At 41.2% G+C, this 15,773-nt stretch overlaps 1 protein-coding gene across 1 annotated transcript in view; it reads right to left on the reverse strand.

Annotated features, from left to right (window-relative positions):
• LOC122733897 (maestro heat-like repeat family member 5) overlaps positions 1 to 15,773 on the reverse strand; it is a 137,845-nt gene that overhangs the window by 84,247 nt on the left and 37,825 nt on the right. Inside the window, exon 4 of the mRNA XM_043974611.1 lies at positions 13,358 to 13,465. Within this exon, the coding sequence (XP_043830546.1) occupies positions 13,358 to 13,465 (108 nt within the window). The remainder of the gene's footprint in view (positions 1 to 13,357; positions 13,466 to 15,773) is intronic.

Raw genomic sequence — 15,773 nt, forward strand, 5'->3', positions numbered from 1 at the left:
GGTTCCCCTCCTTTTGCATTGAGCTCATGAGCATTAAAAGGTCCTGAAAGGGGGGCAGCTAGGTGGTACAGTGGATAAAGCATCTGCCCTGGATTCAGGAGGACCTGAGTTCAAATCCAGCCTCAGACACTTGATACTTAGTAGCTATGTGACCCTGGACAAGTCACTTAACCCCCATTGCCCCACGCAAAAAAAAAAAAAAAGGTTCTGGAAGGCCAGCAAGCTCTGATGAGAAGCAACACATTTTATCTAGGGCAATTGTGCTTGCAGCCGCAGCAACAACAGCAGAAGTAATGGGCTGGTGCCAAGAGAAGAGTCAGTATCAGAGAGAGAGGGGCCACTGAAAATAAGATCATGCTTGGCATTTAACCAGATAGTGCACGGGGGAGGTGATATGAAAAATGGCTAATGGACAACATGGCCCAAACTGTTGATGTCCCAACAAAGCTTGAATAATTAGCCCCTAACTGATTGTACTAGTAATAAGTTATCACATTCTGTTCTAATCATTCTGTAATATACACTGTGTTTCCTTTATATCTATCATTCCCTTTTTTAAAACGTGAATAGGGCAGCTAGGTGGTGCTGCAGTGGATAAAGCACCAGCCCTGGATTCAGGAGGACCTGAGTTCAAATCTGACCTCAGACATTTGACACTTACTAGCTGTGTGACCTTGGGCAAGTCAATTAACCCTCATTGCCCCACAAAAAAATTTAAAAAAAATTTTTAATGTGAATGAAGCTATTAACATACCTTTATTTTTATATGAGTGCCTTTTTACACACACACACAATCTTCTTTTGGGGGAAACTAAGACTAGAGCCAATGGTAACTACTGTAATTAGCAACTTGACTCAGGAAGTTGAGGTGGTGGTGATGAGCCAATAAATGTGAGATTTGGGGAGCCTATTTCCCTTTCTGGAAAAGTTAGGCTTCTCCCAGAGCCAAATCCTGGGAAAACCATTAAATCAAATTTTGTAAAAATATAGATTAGTGCAGGTGATTAACTGTTGTAGCCTCAATAGAGTAGTACATTGTTAGTCACTGCACTAGATGTAGAGACCTACTCTGGGATTGTTGGGGGGGTGGGGCTCTTCACATTCTCATGGGAGGTAGTCTCCATCTTGCACTCTTGATATTGGATCTGTTTTTCAGGGATCAACTAGAAGAAAATCAGATTTTTTTTCTATTTTAATTGCCTTCCATAACCCTCCTTCCTGCTTTACACATTTTCCTTCCTCATTTTAGTTTATAAAGGACTAGAATAACAATCTTCAAATGTCATCTTTAAATACATCACTCTTTTTTTGTGGGGCAATGAGAGTTAAGTGACTTGCCCAGGGTCACACAGTTAGTAAGTGTCAAGTGTCTGAGACCAGATTTGAACTCAGGTCCTCCTGAATCCAGGGCTAGTGCTTTATCCACTACCCCACCTAGCTGCCCCAGATTTTTTTCTATTTTATCTCAGATTCTAATTGAACAGCCTGCTTTCCAGGGCATATATTTTTTTTCCAAATCAAATCTGTTTCTGTGAGATAGCTTTTGCTTGGGTTAAGGGTTTATTTTATTGTCTTGTTATACTTATTTACCTTGTATTAGTCCTATCATGTAACTACATTGGTTAATTTTGCTTACTTTTCTATTAGTTATGTGTACCTAGTTTAGCTTCTTTGTTTATTTTGTTATTTAGGAGAGCTACTGATGTTGTTGCTTTAAGTTGGTTGTTTTGTTTTTATTGATATGCATGTAGTGATGGGATATGTATATGTATTGTATCCTGCATATAGTTTAGAGCTGTGGTCACTGAATCAATCTGCCAAGTCATGTTTTGTATTATGCTATATCTAGTGTATGTGTTATCAATGTATACTTGCTGAGCATGGCAACCTAGTGTCTAAATCTGGAGTCATTCCCCAACTTGGTATTCACATTCACAGTTGGTAGTCCCCAGAGTATATAGCTACTACTTTTATTCTGAGTTCTAAGGGTAGCCCTGAGGAGCTGAAGATTCTAGTACTGTCTGTCATAAGCCCCCAATGGCATGGTCTCCATTAACAACTAGGTAGTAGATACCGATTAGCTTTTAGAAAAGGGATTTACTGAGAAGGTATAATAAGAATAGTTGGTATAAGACTTTCTCCTCCAAACAGTGGGTATATTCTCCTCTTGCCCTGGGGAAAAATGAGCTCAAACTTAAAATATAATGAGAGGGAGTCACACATGTAGAGAACAATGTGGCAAAAATGTCATAACTCGGGGCAGCTAGGTGGCGCAGTGGATAAAGCACTGGCCCTGGAGTCAGGAGTACCTGAGTTCAAATCCAGCCTCAGACGATTGACACTTACTAGCTATGTGACCCTGGGCAAATCACTTAACCCCAATTGCCTCACCAAATAAAAAAGTCCATTTTCCCTTGTTAGGTCTCAGTGAAATGGGACAAATGGAGGAGAGAGAGTATTTTTTAAAATGTCATAACTCCTAGTCCTAACAGTCCTTTTCTCCTTTCATAGAGTCTGATTAAATATTCTTTTGGTATAGCTCCTTGCTATTTGTGTAGTCCAGATGGATCTTGAGCATCAGTATCTCTGTTGAGTCCACCACAGCTAGCACTTCTCTTTGCTGAGTGGTGCCACTCCCTACAGCTTTTTTTTTTTGCCCTCAGGCAACTGTCTTTCCAAATCCATCTGTAGGTACTTTCACTTCCATCAGCCATTACTGATCTGGTGGCCACTGGGCTCTGCCACTGAATCCAGTCACCAGTGGGACTTCTACAGGAACTTTGGGTCCCTGACACAAGGTTGCTGCCTGGACACATCTACCTTGGAGTACTCATTCACCTAATATCAGGAAAGAATAAACAACGAGACAGAGGTGGCCATGTACTCACCACTGCCACTGGACAAGGAGGGATATACACTAAGCAGCTACCCTTCTCCTCACCTGGCGCCCAGGTCAGTTTAAAGCAGTCTAGCTTCCTTGAAGCCACAAAGAAAAGAGAATGAGAGGTGGCTATATGGCACCTTTTGTATTCACTCAATTCCAGTTCAACAACTCCCGAGTTATCATTTCTGACTCCACAGTAAAGTAGAAGACTTTTTTGTCATCACATAGTACTGACCCCTAAGTAGCTCAAGGTCAGAAATTGGGCCCCCAGAGTTTCCATGTGGTTGGATTAGAAGTAGGTAGCTAATATCTATACATGCTCTAAGGACTGCCCTCTATCCCCCAAATGATGAGTCTACCCCACTACATATGAATGTAAGGGAATATTACTGTGCAATGAGAAATGATAACTATAGCAAACCATGGGAAGACATATAAACTGATGCAGAGTGAAGTAAACAGAAGCAACAAAAACAATATACACAATGACTACAAAAATGTAAGAGGCTAGGTGGCACCATAGTGCACAGAGTGTTGGGCATAGAGTCAGGAAGACTCACGTTCCTGAGTTCAAATCTGGCCTCAGACACTTGCTAGCTACGGGCCTCTGGGCAAGTCACTTCACCCTGTTTGCCTCAGTTTCCTCATCTGTAAAATGAGCTGGAGAAGGAAATGGTAAACCGCTCCAGTGTCTCTGCCAAGAAAATCCCACATGGGGTCATGGAGAGTCAGACACAGCTGAAACAACTGAACAACAAAAACGACAATGGAAATGGAAAAAACAACATAATAATTGAAACTGAATGCCGAAATTATAATATCCAGGCTTGGTCCCAAAGATGAGACATGAGAAGGGGGTGGGGTAGAACTATGGGTATGGAATACCATATATACTGCCAGAATCTTTCAATATGTTGGTTAGTTTTGCTAACCTCTTTTCTTCTTCCTTTTTATGCTTTGTCATAAGGGAAGACTCTCTGAGGGAAGGAGGAAGGATGCATTGGGAAATGGAGGTGATGTAAAAATAAAAGATAGCAATAAGTTTTTACAATATAAGGATACCTTTAAAGAGAAGTAAAAGGGGAAAAGGAGCTAAATTAATTCTGTGAATCGAATCCCCAGCACTCCTCTAAGTGAATCAATATCTTCTGTGGGAAGGAGAACACGGTGGTAAATTGGATGAAAGGAGATGAAATAAGAGACATAGGGGAACAGGAGTTCTATATACTTCCTGACCACATGCAAGCAAAGAAAGGATAGTCATTTGATTGTTGCTGTTCTTGTCATTTGTCCTTCATTCTCAAAAAAGGACCGACTGTAACGATTGGAATGACGCCACCTGCTGGATACTTACTGTAGAAGAGTTCTGCCCATGAAGGGAAGGTCTTTGAGGGCAAGACCAGGAGTCAGGAAGTGACGCGGGCTAGTGGGAGGAGGAAGGAAGAGACTGGCGCTCAGTCTCACGCTTTTTCCTGAGGACGCTGGCGGAGAAGGGAGCTAGAAATGTGCTCTCCCTTTAATAGATAGGAATCTAGGCCTTTCTCTCTCTCTTTACCAAATTCTTATTCTCCTTAATAAATGCTTAAAAGTCTAACTCTTGCTAAAGCTTATAATTGATTGGCGACCACTCATTAGATATTTTAGACAGTTTAGCTAGAATTTTAGCCCTTAACACAATGACATCACAGAGTGATGTCTTGACTTGTATATGAATTGGATTTAAGTGAGGCAGCCTCACACAAAATCATCAGCTTCACTATCTTTTCCTTTTTTTGGCGGGTGAGGGTAGGACAATGAGGATTAAGTGACTTGCCCAGGGTCACACAGCTAGTAAGTGTCAAGTGTCTGAGGCCGGATTTGAACTCAGGTCCTCCTGAATCCAGGGCCGGTGCTTTATCCACTGCGCCACCTAGCCACCCCCGACATCACAGGCTCTTGTGCATGAACTGGATTTAAGTGAGGCAGAGTTGTGAAAAGTCATCAGCCTCATTCTCTCTTCCAAAGTAATCTAAGTCCATTGGCAAGACAAAAGTCAAGATGACTGGTGGTGGCCTGGCATGCAGGGATAATAATAGAATCAGTAATTTGATTACTTTTTGAAAATGGGTTTTTCTAGGGGCAGCTAGGTGGCACAGTGGATATATATATACTTTATATGATGTTAAGATATTGTAAATTAAAAACAAAAAATAAAGGCATTATTAAATATTGAAACTCCTTTATGACTTTTGGTCTACCCTGTAGAAGCATGTATGGAGAAGAAGGGTTGACAGAAAATAGGATGAAAACAGTAGAGAGACCAAGATGGGGGATTTAGAAGGTGAGGCTCACCACTGCAGGGAAAATGAGAATATCTCCATGGCAGGGAGGTTTTGTTTAGACAGGGGGTGGGGGGGGTGTGATCTGCGTGTCAAGAGACACCCCACCCCCTTCTCTGAGGAAGGCTTGTACATGCTAGAATTATAATCCATTCTAGGACAGAGGACCTCTGAGCCCCCAAGGGCTGTTAGTGCCAGAGTGGTGAGCTATGGGCAGACTTACCAAGGTGTTGTGGGAGAAGTATTTCTCTGATTATGGCCTGAATCCTCTCTAACCAAGACAGAGGCTATGGAAACAAAGTATTTATGGAAGTACAAGCCTTGATGTGACCCAAGCAGTTTAGAATGACACCATTCCATCCACAATTAGAGTGATTCAGCCTCACCCTGCTGAACCTGTAGGGGACTCCGAGGCACATGGGGCCAGCCTGTGGTATTTCTAGTTGTAACGATTGGAATGATGCCACCTGCTGGAGACTTACTGTAGAAGAACTCCACCCATGAGGTGAAGGTCTTTGAGGGCAAGAACATGTATCTTTTCTTTGGCGTCAGGAAGTGATGTTTGCTTGTGGGAGGAAGAAGGGGGAGCCTGGCGCTCTGGCTTACATTCTTTCCTGTGGACTCTGACGGAGAGTGGAGATAGAAATGCACTCTCCCTTTAATAGATAGACGAATGTAGGCCTTTCTCTCTCTACCAAATTCTTATTCTCCTTAATAAATGCTTAAAAGCCTAACTCTTGCTAAAGCTTATAATTTATTGGCAACCACTCATTAGATATTTTAGACAGACTAGCTAGAATTTTAGCCTTAACATAGTGCATGCATTCAAAGCTACCAGGTTTTTCAACATTCAATGCCATCCTATTTTTCACCATACCTGGCCAGGTAAGCAGGGATACATGTTGCTTTGTACTCTGGCATTTCAGAAGATGAGAAGCATGTAGAGGCACACAATCTCTTAGCTAAGATACCAACCTATGTCACCTAGCTATGGCCTCAGCTCAGTCAGAAGGAAGCAATGGGATAGAGTCCAAGTTCATTGTCAAGATCTTTAGGAAACTTATAGAGTTCTGCTAAGGAATCTCAGGATCCATGTGATGCACAAGAGAGGATTGATGGGAAGCCAACTATGACCTAGTCATTGAAAGACTGGGCAATTTGCCTGTCTACAAAGCAACCCCAGAGAATTGTTGGGGCCACACAAAACCAGTATGTCATGGTCACCTGTTGCTTGCTTAGTTAGTGGGGTTCCCAGGTGAGCAGGAGGAAAGGAGCAAAGAACAATAAAACAAGGGGACTCTGAGAAGAATACTCTCTCCAGGTGCAGGGGAACTGCTACTCACTCAACAAGCATCACAAGGATTCCAGGATTTAATAATAATAGCAGAAATGTGACAAAAGAGAAAGATGACAAATGTTGGAGGGGCTGTGGGAAAAAAGGTACACTAATACACTGTTGTTGGTGGAGATGTAAATTGCTCTAGCCATTCTGTTTGTTTGATTTTTTGTTGGGGCAATGAGGGTTAAGTGACTTGCCCAAGGTCACACGGCTAGTAAGTGTCAAGTATCTGAGGTCGGATTTGAATTCAGGTCCTCCTGAATCCAGGGCCAGTGCTTTATTCACTGCACCACCTAGCTGCCCCCAACTCTAGCCATTCTGGAAAGCAATTTGGACAACTATGATCAAAAAGTGACTAAACTTTGACCCAGCTATACCACTAATAGGCTTATACCCCAAAAGAGATCAAAGAAATAAAAAAGGACTCATATATATATATGTTTAAAATATTTATAGGAGGGAAACAGTTAACAATAGTAATTGTGAAAAAGAGAAAAGGAAAAAAATGTACAAAAATATTTATAGCAACTCTTTGTGGTGGCTAAGAATTGGAAATCAAAAGAATGCCCATCAAATGGGGAATGACTAAACAAGCTGTGGTATATGATTGTAATGGAATATTATTGTACTATAAGAAATGAGAAGCAGGATGATTTCAGAAAAACCTGGGAAGACTTATATGAACTGATGTATACTGAAGTGAGCAGAACCAGGTGAATACTGTGCACAGTGACAGAATTATTGTTCTATGAGCAATTATGAATGACTTTACTCTCAACAATATAACGATCCAAGACAATCCCAAAGGACTAATGATAAAGCATGCTATCCACCTCCAGAGAAAAAACTGATATTGATTGAACAGAGACTGAAACATGCTATTTTGCATTTTCTTTTTTTTTTACTTGAGTCTTTATATAAAATGACTAATATGGTCATGTTTTACATAATTGCATATGTATAATCTATATCTGATTGCTTACCACCTCAGGGAGGGAGGAGGAGAGGGAGGGAGGGAATGAGAGAGGGATAGAATTTGGAGCTCAAAAACTTTAAATAAAAATATTTATAATAGTTCTTTTCATGGTAGCCACAAACTAAAAATTAAGGAGATGCTCATCTATTGGGGAATAGGTAAATAAATTGTGGTATATTAACATAATGGAGGGCAGCTAGGTAGTATAGTGTGTAGAGCACTGGGCCTGAACTCAGGAAGAATCCATCTTCCTGAGTTCAAATATGGTCTTAGACACTTACTAGCTGTATGACCCTGGGCAAGTCACTTCACCCTATTTGCCTCAGTTTTCCCCATCTGTAAAATGAAAAGGAAATGGAAAATCACTCCGGTACCTTTGCCAAGAAAACCTCACATGGGATTACAATGACTCAGACAGGACTGAAAAAGACTAAAAAACAACAAAGATGGTGTGATGAAATAATGGGATTTAGCAAATACTCAAATACCCACCTGGAGATTAATCTATACTGATTGAATCAAGTGAGAGTGATTGACTGCTGATTAAGCCTACTTCAAGTTAATTGGATTGTAATCACACCTGGCTATCCCTTAAGAAGGTATTGTTCTCAGAAGCTAGACTGTGAACTCAATTTGAGAACACCTTCAAAACCAATGGATTTGGATGATGCCAACCAATCAGCTTGAAGCAGTGTGTAAGGACCACCTCTGTTCCAGACCTATAAAAAGCTTCCACAATCAGCTTGCTGGAGAGTTCCTGATTAAAGCAGGCTTGTGGAGGAGGACTTCAGGAAGAACCCAACCAGGCTGGAACTCTAGGCTAGGTAGGACTTTTTTTTTCTTCTGAACTCCTTGTGAATATGCTTTAATAAATGTTTAATGCCCAAAGACTGGTGCTGAAGCTTCTAATTTAAGGCAACCACAATTTAGATTTTAAACATCAAAATGGAAAGGAATAACATTGTGCTATAAAAATTATAAAATGAACAATTTTAGAAGAAACTGGAAAGACTTGTATAAACTGGTACAGAGTGAAGTGAAAAGAACCAGGATAACAATGACAATAACATTGTAGAGAAAACCAATTTGATCAAGTCTTTGATGAACTATGGAGTCCAGAGGACCCACCTCTTGCCAGGAATGTGATGGACTTAAAGTGAAGAATGAGACATTCATTTTTGAGCATGGCCCATGCAGGGGTTTCTTTTGCTGGACTATATGGAGTTTTGTGAGAGCTTTTTTTTCTTTTTATTGTTCAATTAGGAGAAACATTGGAGGGGGAGATAATAAATGCTTGTAAAAATAAATGGGGGCAGCTAGGTGGCACAGTGGATAGAGCACCGGCCCTGGAGTCAGGAGGACCTGAGTTCAAATATGGCCTTAGACACTTGACACTTACTAGCTGTGTGACCCTGGGCAAGTCACTTAACCCCAATTGCCTCACAAAAAAACCCAAAAAACAAAAAAACAAAAAAAAATAAATGAATGGGGGGCAGCTAGGTGGCACAGTGGATAAAGCACCAGCCCTGGATTCAGGAAGACCTGAGTTCAAATGTGGCCTCAGATACTAGATACCTACTAGCTGTGTGACCCTGGGCAAGTCACTTAACCCTCATTGCCCTGCAAAAATAACTTTATCCACTGAGCCACCTAGCTGCTCCCAAAGGCCTTTTCTATGTCTATTGAGATAATCATATAATTTCTGTTAGTTTTGTTATTGATATGGTTAATTATGCTGATAGTTTTCCTAATATTGAACCAGCCCTACATTCCTGGTATAAATCCCACCTGGTCATAGTGTATGATCATTGTGATGTATTGCTGTAATCTTTTTGCTAATATTTTATTTAAATTTTTTTCATCCATATTCATTAGCAAGATTGGTCTATAATTTTCTTTCTCTGTTTTGGCTCTTCCCGGTTTGCATATCAGCATCATATTTGTCTCATAAAAGGAATTTGTTAGAACTCTTTCTTCACTTATTTTTTTGGGGGGTGAGGCAAATGGGGTTAAGTGACTTGCCCAGGGTCACACAGCTAGTAAGTGTCAAGGGTCTGAAGCCAGATTTGAACTCAGGTCTTCCTGAATTCAGGGATGGTGCTCTATCCACTGAGCCATCTAGCTGCCCCTTTCTTCACTTATTTTTAAAATAATTTATATAATATTGGGATTAATTTTTCTTTAAATGTTTTGTAGAATTCACTTGAAGCAACTATACTTCAAAGAAAACTACTAACAACATGCAAACAAAAAGGATTAGAGTAAACTATACTTAATCAAAATATTTCTTCTACATAGGAAATGCACTTCCCTAAATGGAGTTTTCTTTGTGGTTTCTGTGTACAGTAAGTGTTCTTTGTCCTTTGTTCTCAAAGAGGACCATGATATCAGGGTTATGTCATGACTTGCAATGATGTCATGGCTTGTAGTGAATTGGATTTAAGTGAGGCAGGGCTGTGCAAAGTCACCAAACTCACTCTTTCCTCCAGAGTCATGTGGGTCCAGTGGCAACGTATATATCAGGATGACTGGAGATGGCCCCAGATGTTTAAGGCAATTGGGGTCAAGTGACTTGCCAAGGGTCACATAGCTAGTAATTGTCTGAGGTGAGATTTGAACTCAGGTCCTTCCAATTTAAGGTCCAGTGCTCTATCCACTGCACCACCTAGCTGCCCTGTGCAGTAAGTGACAAGAGCTTGGCCTGTGTGAGAATTGAAGTGATACCCCCTGCTGGAGAGATACTGTAGGAAAGCTCCGCCATGAGGAGAAGGTGTCTGAGGACAAGCCATGTGGCTTGGAAGGTCAGTTCCTTGGTATCAGGAAGTGATGTTTGCTTGTGGGTACTGTCTATTAAAGCTACCAGCCAATTAGCTTGGAGCTGTGTGTGTGTGTGTAAGGGCTGTTTTCGTTTTCACAGGATGCTTGTGGGATGAAGAAGGGGCTAGGCTCTCTCTCTCTCTCTCTTTCTCAGGGACCTCGTGTGGAGTGGAACGGAGACACTGGCTCCCTTAGATAGATAGATGAAGGAACCTTGGCCTCTTTCTCTCTCCTCACCAAATTCTTATGCTTCTTAATAAATGCTTAAAAGTCTAAACTCTTCCTAAAGCTTATAATTTATTGGCGACCACTCATTGGATTTTTAGACAGCCTAGATAGAATTTTAGCCACCTTACAGAGAGCAACTTTATATCCATCACTTAGCCTCACTTGTATAACTGAAGCTTTACACACTGGAAGTACTCCTCACCATGAGGTGGGTCACAAGTAAAACATGTCACTAGTCTCCCAGATCAGGGTAATTTTGTATTTGTCTTTGTTTTGTGGATTGTCATGGGCAAAGAATTTCTGAGTAAGTAGTCAACTTTTTACTGGTAATAAACCCCTCTACACTCAGCTCTGAAAGCAAATGTCAATGTTTGATTCAAAGTTCTTATAGTATTAAAGAATTTCCCAGAACTTGCATCCTGCTAACAGAGCTTTCAAGAACCCAAGGTTATCTTTATGCCATCACTTTTGGTATCCATACTACTCTAAACCATTTGAGTAGAACTGTGGAAGCCCAATGAAGCATTTTTTTTTTTTGTGAGGCAATTGGGATTAAGTGACTTGCCCAGGGTCACACAGCTAGTAAGTGTCAAATGTCTGAGGCCGGATTTGAATTTAGGTCTTCCTGAATTCAGGGCTGGTGCTTTAGCCACTGCACCACCTAGCTGCCCCCCAATGAAGCATTTAAGAAGAAAAAGGATCCTGAAGAACAGGAGAGGTGTCACAGGACTGGAAAAGAGCAAATATTTCAATTTTCAAAAAAGGGAAGAGAACAGAAGCTGTGAACTATAGGTCAATGGGCTTGGTAACATTCCTACAAAATTCGAGAATAAGACATTAAAAGGATAAACAGTGTACATGTAGAGAAAGAAGCAGCAATTACAAAGAAGCAGCCTGTCCCATATCTACAAAAATAGTCATAGTACCAAAAAAAAAACCCAAACTATAAAAAAAAATGGGTTCTGATTGAGTGAGGCAACAGATTACAGTGTAAGCATGTTACACTATGTTATGAGGAAGGACAAATATGAAGAGTTTAGAAAAATTTGGGAAGACGCCTATGAACTGATACAAAACGAAGGCAGTAGACTCGGGGGAACAATTTAAACAATGACCACAATAACATAAAGTTAAGCAACATTGGAAAAATCTTATCACCCTAATCAATCAGTGACCAATTGTGACTTCAGATGACTGACAGTGAAACATACCTACCTCCTCTGGGTGGAGAGATGTGGGACTACAGGTACAGAATGAGGCATGTGTTCCAAACATGGAAAATATGTGGATTTGTTTTTCTTAAGTATACTTCTTAAGAATTTTTGTTTTGCAGGACAATGAGGGTTAAGTGGCTTGCCCAGGGTCACACAGCTAGTAAGTGTCAAGTGTCTAAGGCTGGATTTGAACTCAGGGTCCTCTTGAATCCAGGGCCAGTGCTTTATCCACTGCGCCACCTAGCTGCCCCCAGTATACTTCTTTATACTATTATATGTGGCAGGGGGGCGGGTAGGGGCAAGGGGTTTGTTGTTTGGAAGTTATAGCATTATCTATTTAAAAACCCCAAAAGTATTAACATAAAAAGTGGTAAGAGGTCATGACAGACTAACTTCACTTCTGTTTTTGACAGGGAATACTATAGTTATAGATTACCTAGATTTTAGACAAAGTCTCTCAAACAACTTTTGTGGACAAGATGGAAAGCAGTGGGCTAGGTAATGGTATATCCAGGAAGATTCAGAAGAGGGTGAATGATTAGAGTTTGATGTCAGCTTGGAAGAAGGAGAGTGTCCCAGGGATCTGGGCTTGGCCTTGAGCTGTTTAACATTTTTATCAATGACTTCGATCAAAGCTCATTAATTTTTTTTTTTTTAGTGAGGCAATAGGGGTTAAGTGACTTGCCCAGGGTCACACAGCTAGTAAGTGTTAAGTGTCTGAGGCTGGATTTGAACTCAGGTACTCCTGACTCCAGGGCCAGTGCTCTATCCACTGCGCCATCTAGCTGCCCCTAAGCTCATTAAATTTGCAGGCCAGACCACACAAAGCTATGAGAGAGCAGGAACACACTGGATGACAGAATCAGGATCTAAAAAGATATCAGCAGGATAGAATATTAGAATGAATTGAATATGATGGATTTTAAAAGGAACAAATGTGAAGTTTTAGGCTCAGGTTAAAAATATAATCAAGGGAGCAGCTAGGTGGCACAGTGGATAAAGCACTGGCCTTGAATTCAGGAGGACCCGTGTTCAAATCCAGCCTCAGACACTTGACACTTACTAGCTGTGTGACCCTGGGCAAGTCACTTAACCCTCATTGCCCCACAAAACAAAACAAAACAAAACAAAATATTCAAGCCAAGACTAGAAGCCCATTACTTTGGGTATAGGTTAGACTGGATGGCAACTGACGTCTCTTCCAACTGAGGTCCGTTTTTTAAAAGAGGTAAATAATTCTCTCTTAAACATTGTATCTAAGGCCATCCAGTGGATTCTTTTTTTTTAAGTGAGGCAATTGGAGTTAAGTGACTTGCGCAGGGTCACACAGCTAGTAAGTGTTAAGTGTCTGAGGCCAGATTTGAACTCAGGTACTCCTGACTCCAGGGCCGGTGCTCTATCCACTGCGCCACCTAGCTAGCTGCCCCCAGTGGATTCTTAAAATCCTTATTTGCCCATTTCTTAATTTCTTTGGGAGCTTTGTTCTATTTATTTGACTTCCAGACCATATACCATTACCAGATCTTTGGCTCCCTGACTAAAGTCAGATGAAAGGATTAGCTACTGATGCTGAAGACTGACCTTCTCTGAGGACTGCCCAGGGTAGCTGCATTTACATTTGCTGATCTCACGATTAAGTTCTTCTCTCCAGGTCTTCTCTGTGAGTGAGTGGGCAGACATTTCTCCAACCTGGGGAAAGAACCCACTTACTCAAATGGGGGATGGAGAGTGTGAGGGGCATGGGGCTCAGGAATCCATCTCTGCTCCACCCCTCCCCTTACCTTCTTTCTGCTCTTCAATCAACCTTACCTGGAATAGCTGTGATTCCCAGGCATCACCCTCTGGAATAATTGGAGCTGGTTCTGAGGAGGAGAGATACCAGTCTATACTTTGGGATGTTCATGTTGTTCCCTAAGGACACTAATAAGGAAGTGGGAGTTCCCTAAGGGCCGGGGATGGGGATGGGAGGAGAGGCATTTCAGTTGCATCAATTTAATTCATCTCTTTCCACCTCTTTAGATGATCTGAGATCATATAATAATAACAATGTTCTTTAGAAGTCACAAGGAAGGATCCATTTCCATCCTAAAAATAATGTAATCTCCCTTTATTAAAGTGTACAAGTGAGATGAGAACAGAGAACTCGCACAGATTAAATGGCGATAAGTTGTACCGACAGCAGTCAAACTGGGAGGAACCAGAACTGGAGTCACCTCCAATCCAGTAGATAGAGGGGCAGGGGATTGGTATTCACAAAATTGCAGGGGGACAAGTCTACAATTCTAATCCCTATTTCCCTCTGAGCTTTTAGATTCCTTTGCTTCTAGAAGTAAGTGTACTAGAAGAAACAGGAGCTCTTTTTCACACGATAATCCTTCAGTTATTTGAAGACATTTTAGAAGGGATATATATGGTGATAGAATCAGAAGGTCTTTGGGCTTAGGCTAGAATGAAGAGCTGAATCTAGTGAAGACGATAATTAATAGGGATAAATGTAAAGTCCTACATATGGGTCAAAAATCAATTTAACTAGCACAAGTTTGTGTGCAAAATATCTGGGGGACTTATAGGATTGATGTGGGATGGAATTTGGGTGATCAGATTGATCGTGAGTCTTCCCAAAGAATTACAACTCAGTGACTCAGAGGGCAACTAGGTGGCGCAGTGGATAAAGCAACAGCCCTGGATTCAGGGGGACCTGAGTTCAAATCCAACCTCAGACCCTTGACACTTACTAGCTGTGTGACCTTGGGCAAGTCATTTAACCCTCATTGCCCAGAAAAAAAAAGAAAAGATGCAGTGACTCAGTTTCCCAAGTTTTATTGCAATACTGTGAGTGACCACAGGGAGAGAACCATGGAGGTGTTTCTTGAATAGGGAAAGAGAAGACAGTTATATTTATAGTATGATGGATAAGTTGATTATCAGTCTCATTATAATAATCTCCACCCTAGGGAGGTACAGAGGAGGACCTATCCTAATTTGGAGTTCCTGGGGGCCTAAGCCAACCCCTGAGGTGGGTATCTTTGTCCATGGGGGAGGGTGTTTTGGGGGTTTACATATCATAAGGTGAACTGGAGACAAATTTGGCCTTTTCTGTGCATGTTACCCCAACTTGCCAAGGTCAGAGCATCCCTGTGTTTTTCATTCCCAAGCCTAGTTTCACCCCAACTTGCCAAGGTCAGAGCATCCCTGTGTTTTTCATTCCCAAGCCTAGTTTCTGGGTATTAACATTTATCAAATAGTATTTCTATAACCTGTCTATGTTTTTGTTATAGGTGGTGATTAATGGGGGTAATTAATAAGAGCCAGACCTCCAGGTACCAGTTACCGGGAACCTAGGCCCTGAATTTGATGAGGGCCCAAGTTATCTATTAATCCCTTTCAGAACTGGGGCCTGTAAGTTGTAGTCCTTCTTGGAGCTCCGATCTAAATTAGAGCTTAGGTCTTAGGTTTTTCTGTTAACCCCTTTTAGGTACTATTGATAGGTTATCTGTTAACCCTTTTAGCCTCCCCCATCAGGATGAATTACAATGTGATATAGAAGCCTCCCCCCCCTCAAAAAAAGCTAATTCATTTATTCCTTGAATTTGTTAGGAGAAGCATAATATCCAGAATGAATGAAGTGATAGTCTCCCTGTACTCTATCTAATTATTAGGTTCTGAAAGAAATTGGGACTTGCAATAGTGGATAAAGAACTGGCCTCAGAATTAAAAAAAAAAACCAACAACAAAAACTTGAGTTCATGTCCTGCTTCTGACACATACTGGCTATGTGACCCTGTACAAGTCACTTCATTTCTCAGTGCCCCCAGGAGGCTCCCTAAAACTATATGTTGCAGAGAAGGTACCAATCTGCATTGGTAGAAGGAGTTTTCTCATGCATGAATTTCCTATCATAATGAAATCACAGTTCTGGTCCTTACTCCTATCTGGACACTATATATTGGAAGGACTTTGACACACTACTTGGAGGAGGCCTACCAGGGTGATGAGG

This window comes from Dromiciops gliroides, chromosome X, assembly GCF_019393635.1.
Source record: "Dromiciops gliroides isolate mDroGli1 chromosome X, mDroGli1.pri, whole genome shotgun sequence".
Lineage (NCBI taxonomy): Eukaryota > Metazoa > Chordata > Mammalia > Microbiotheria > Microbiotheriidae > Dromiciops > Dromiciops gliroides.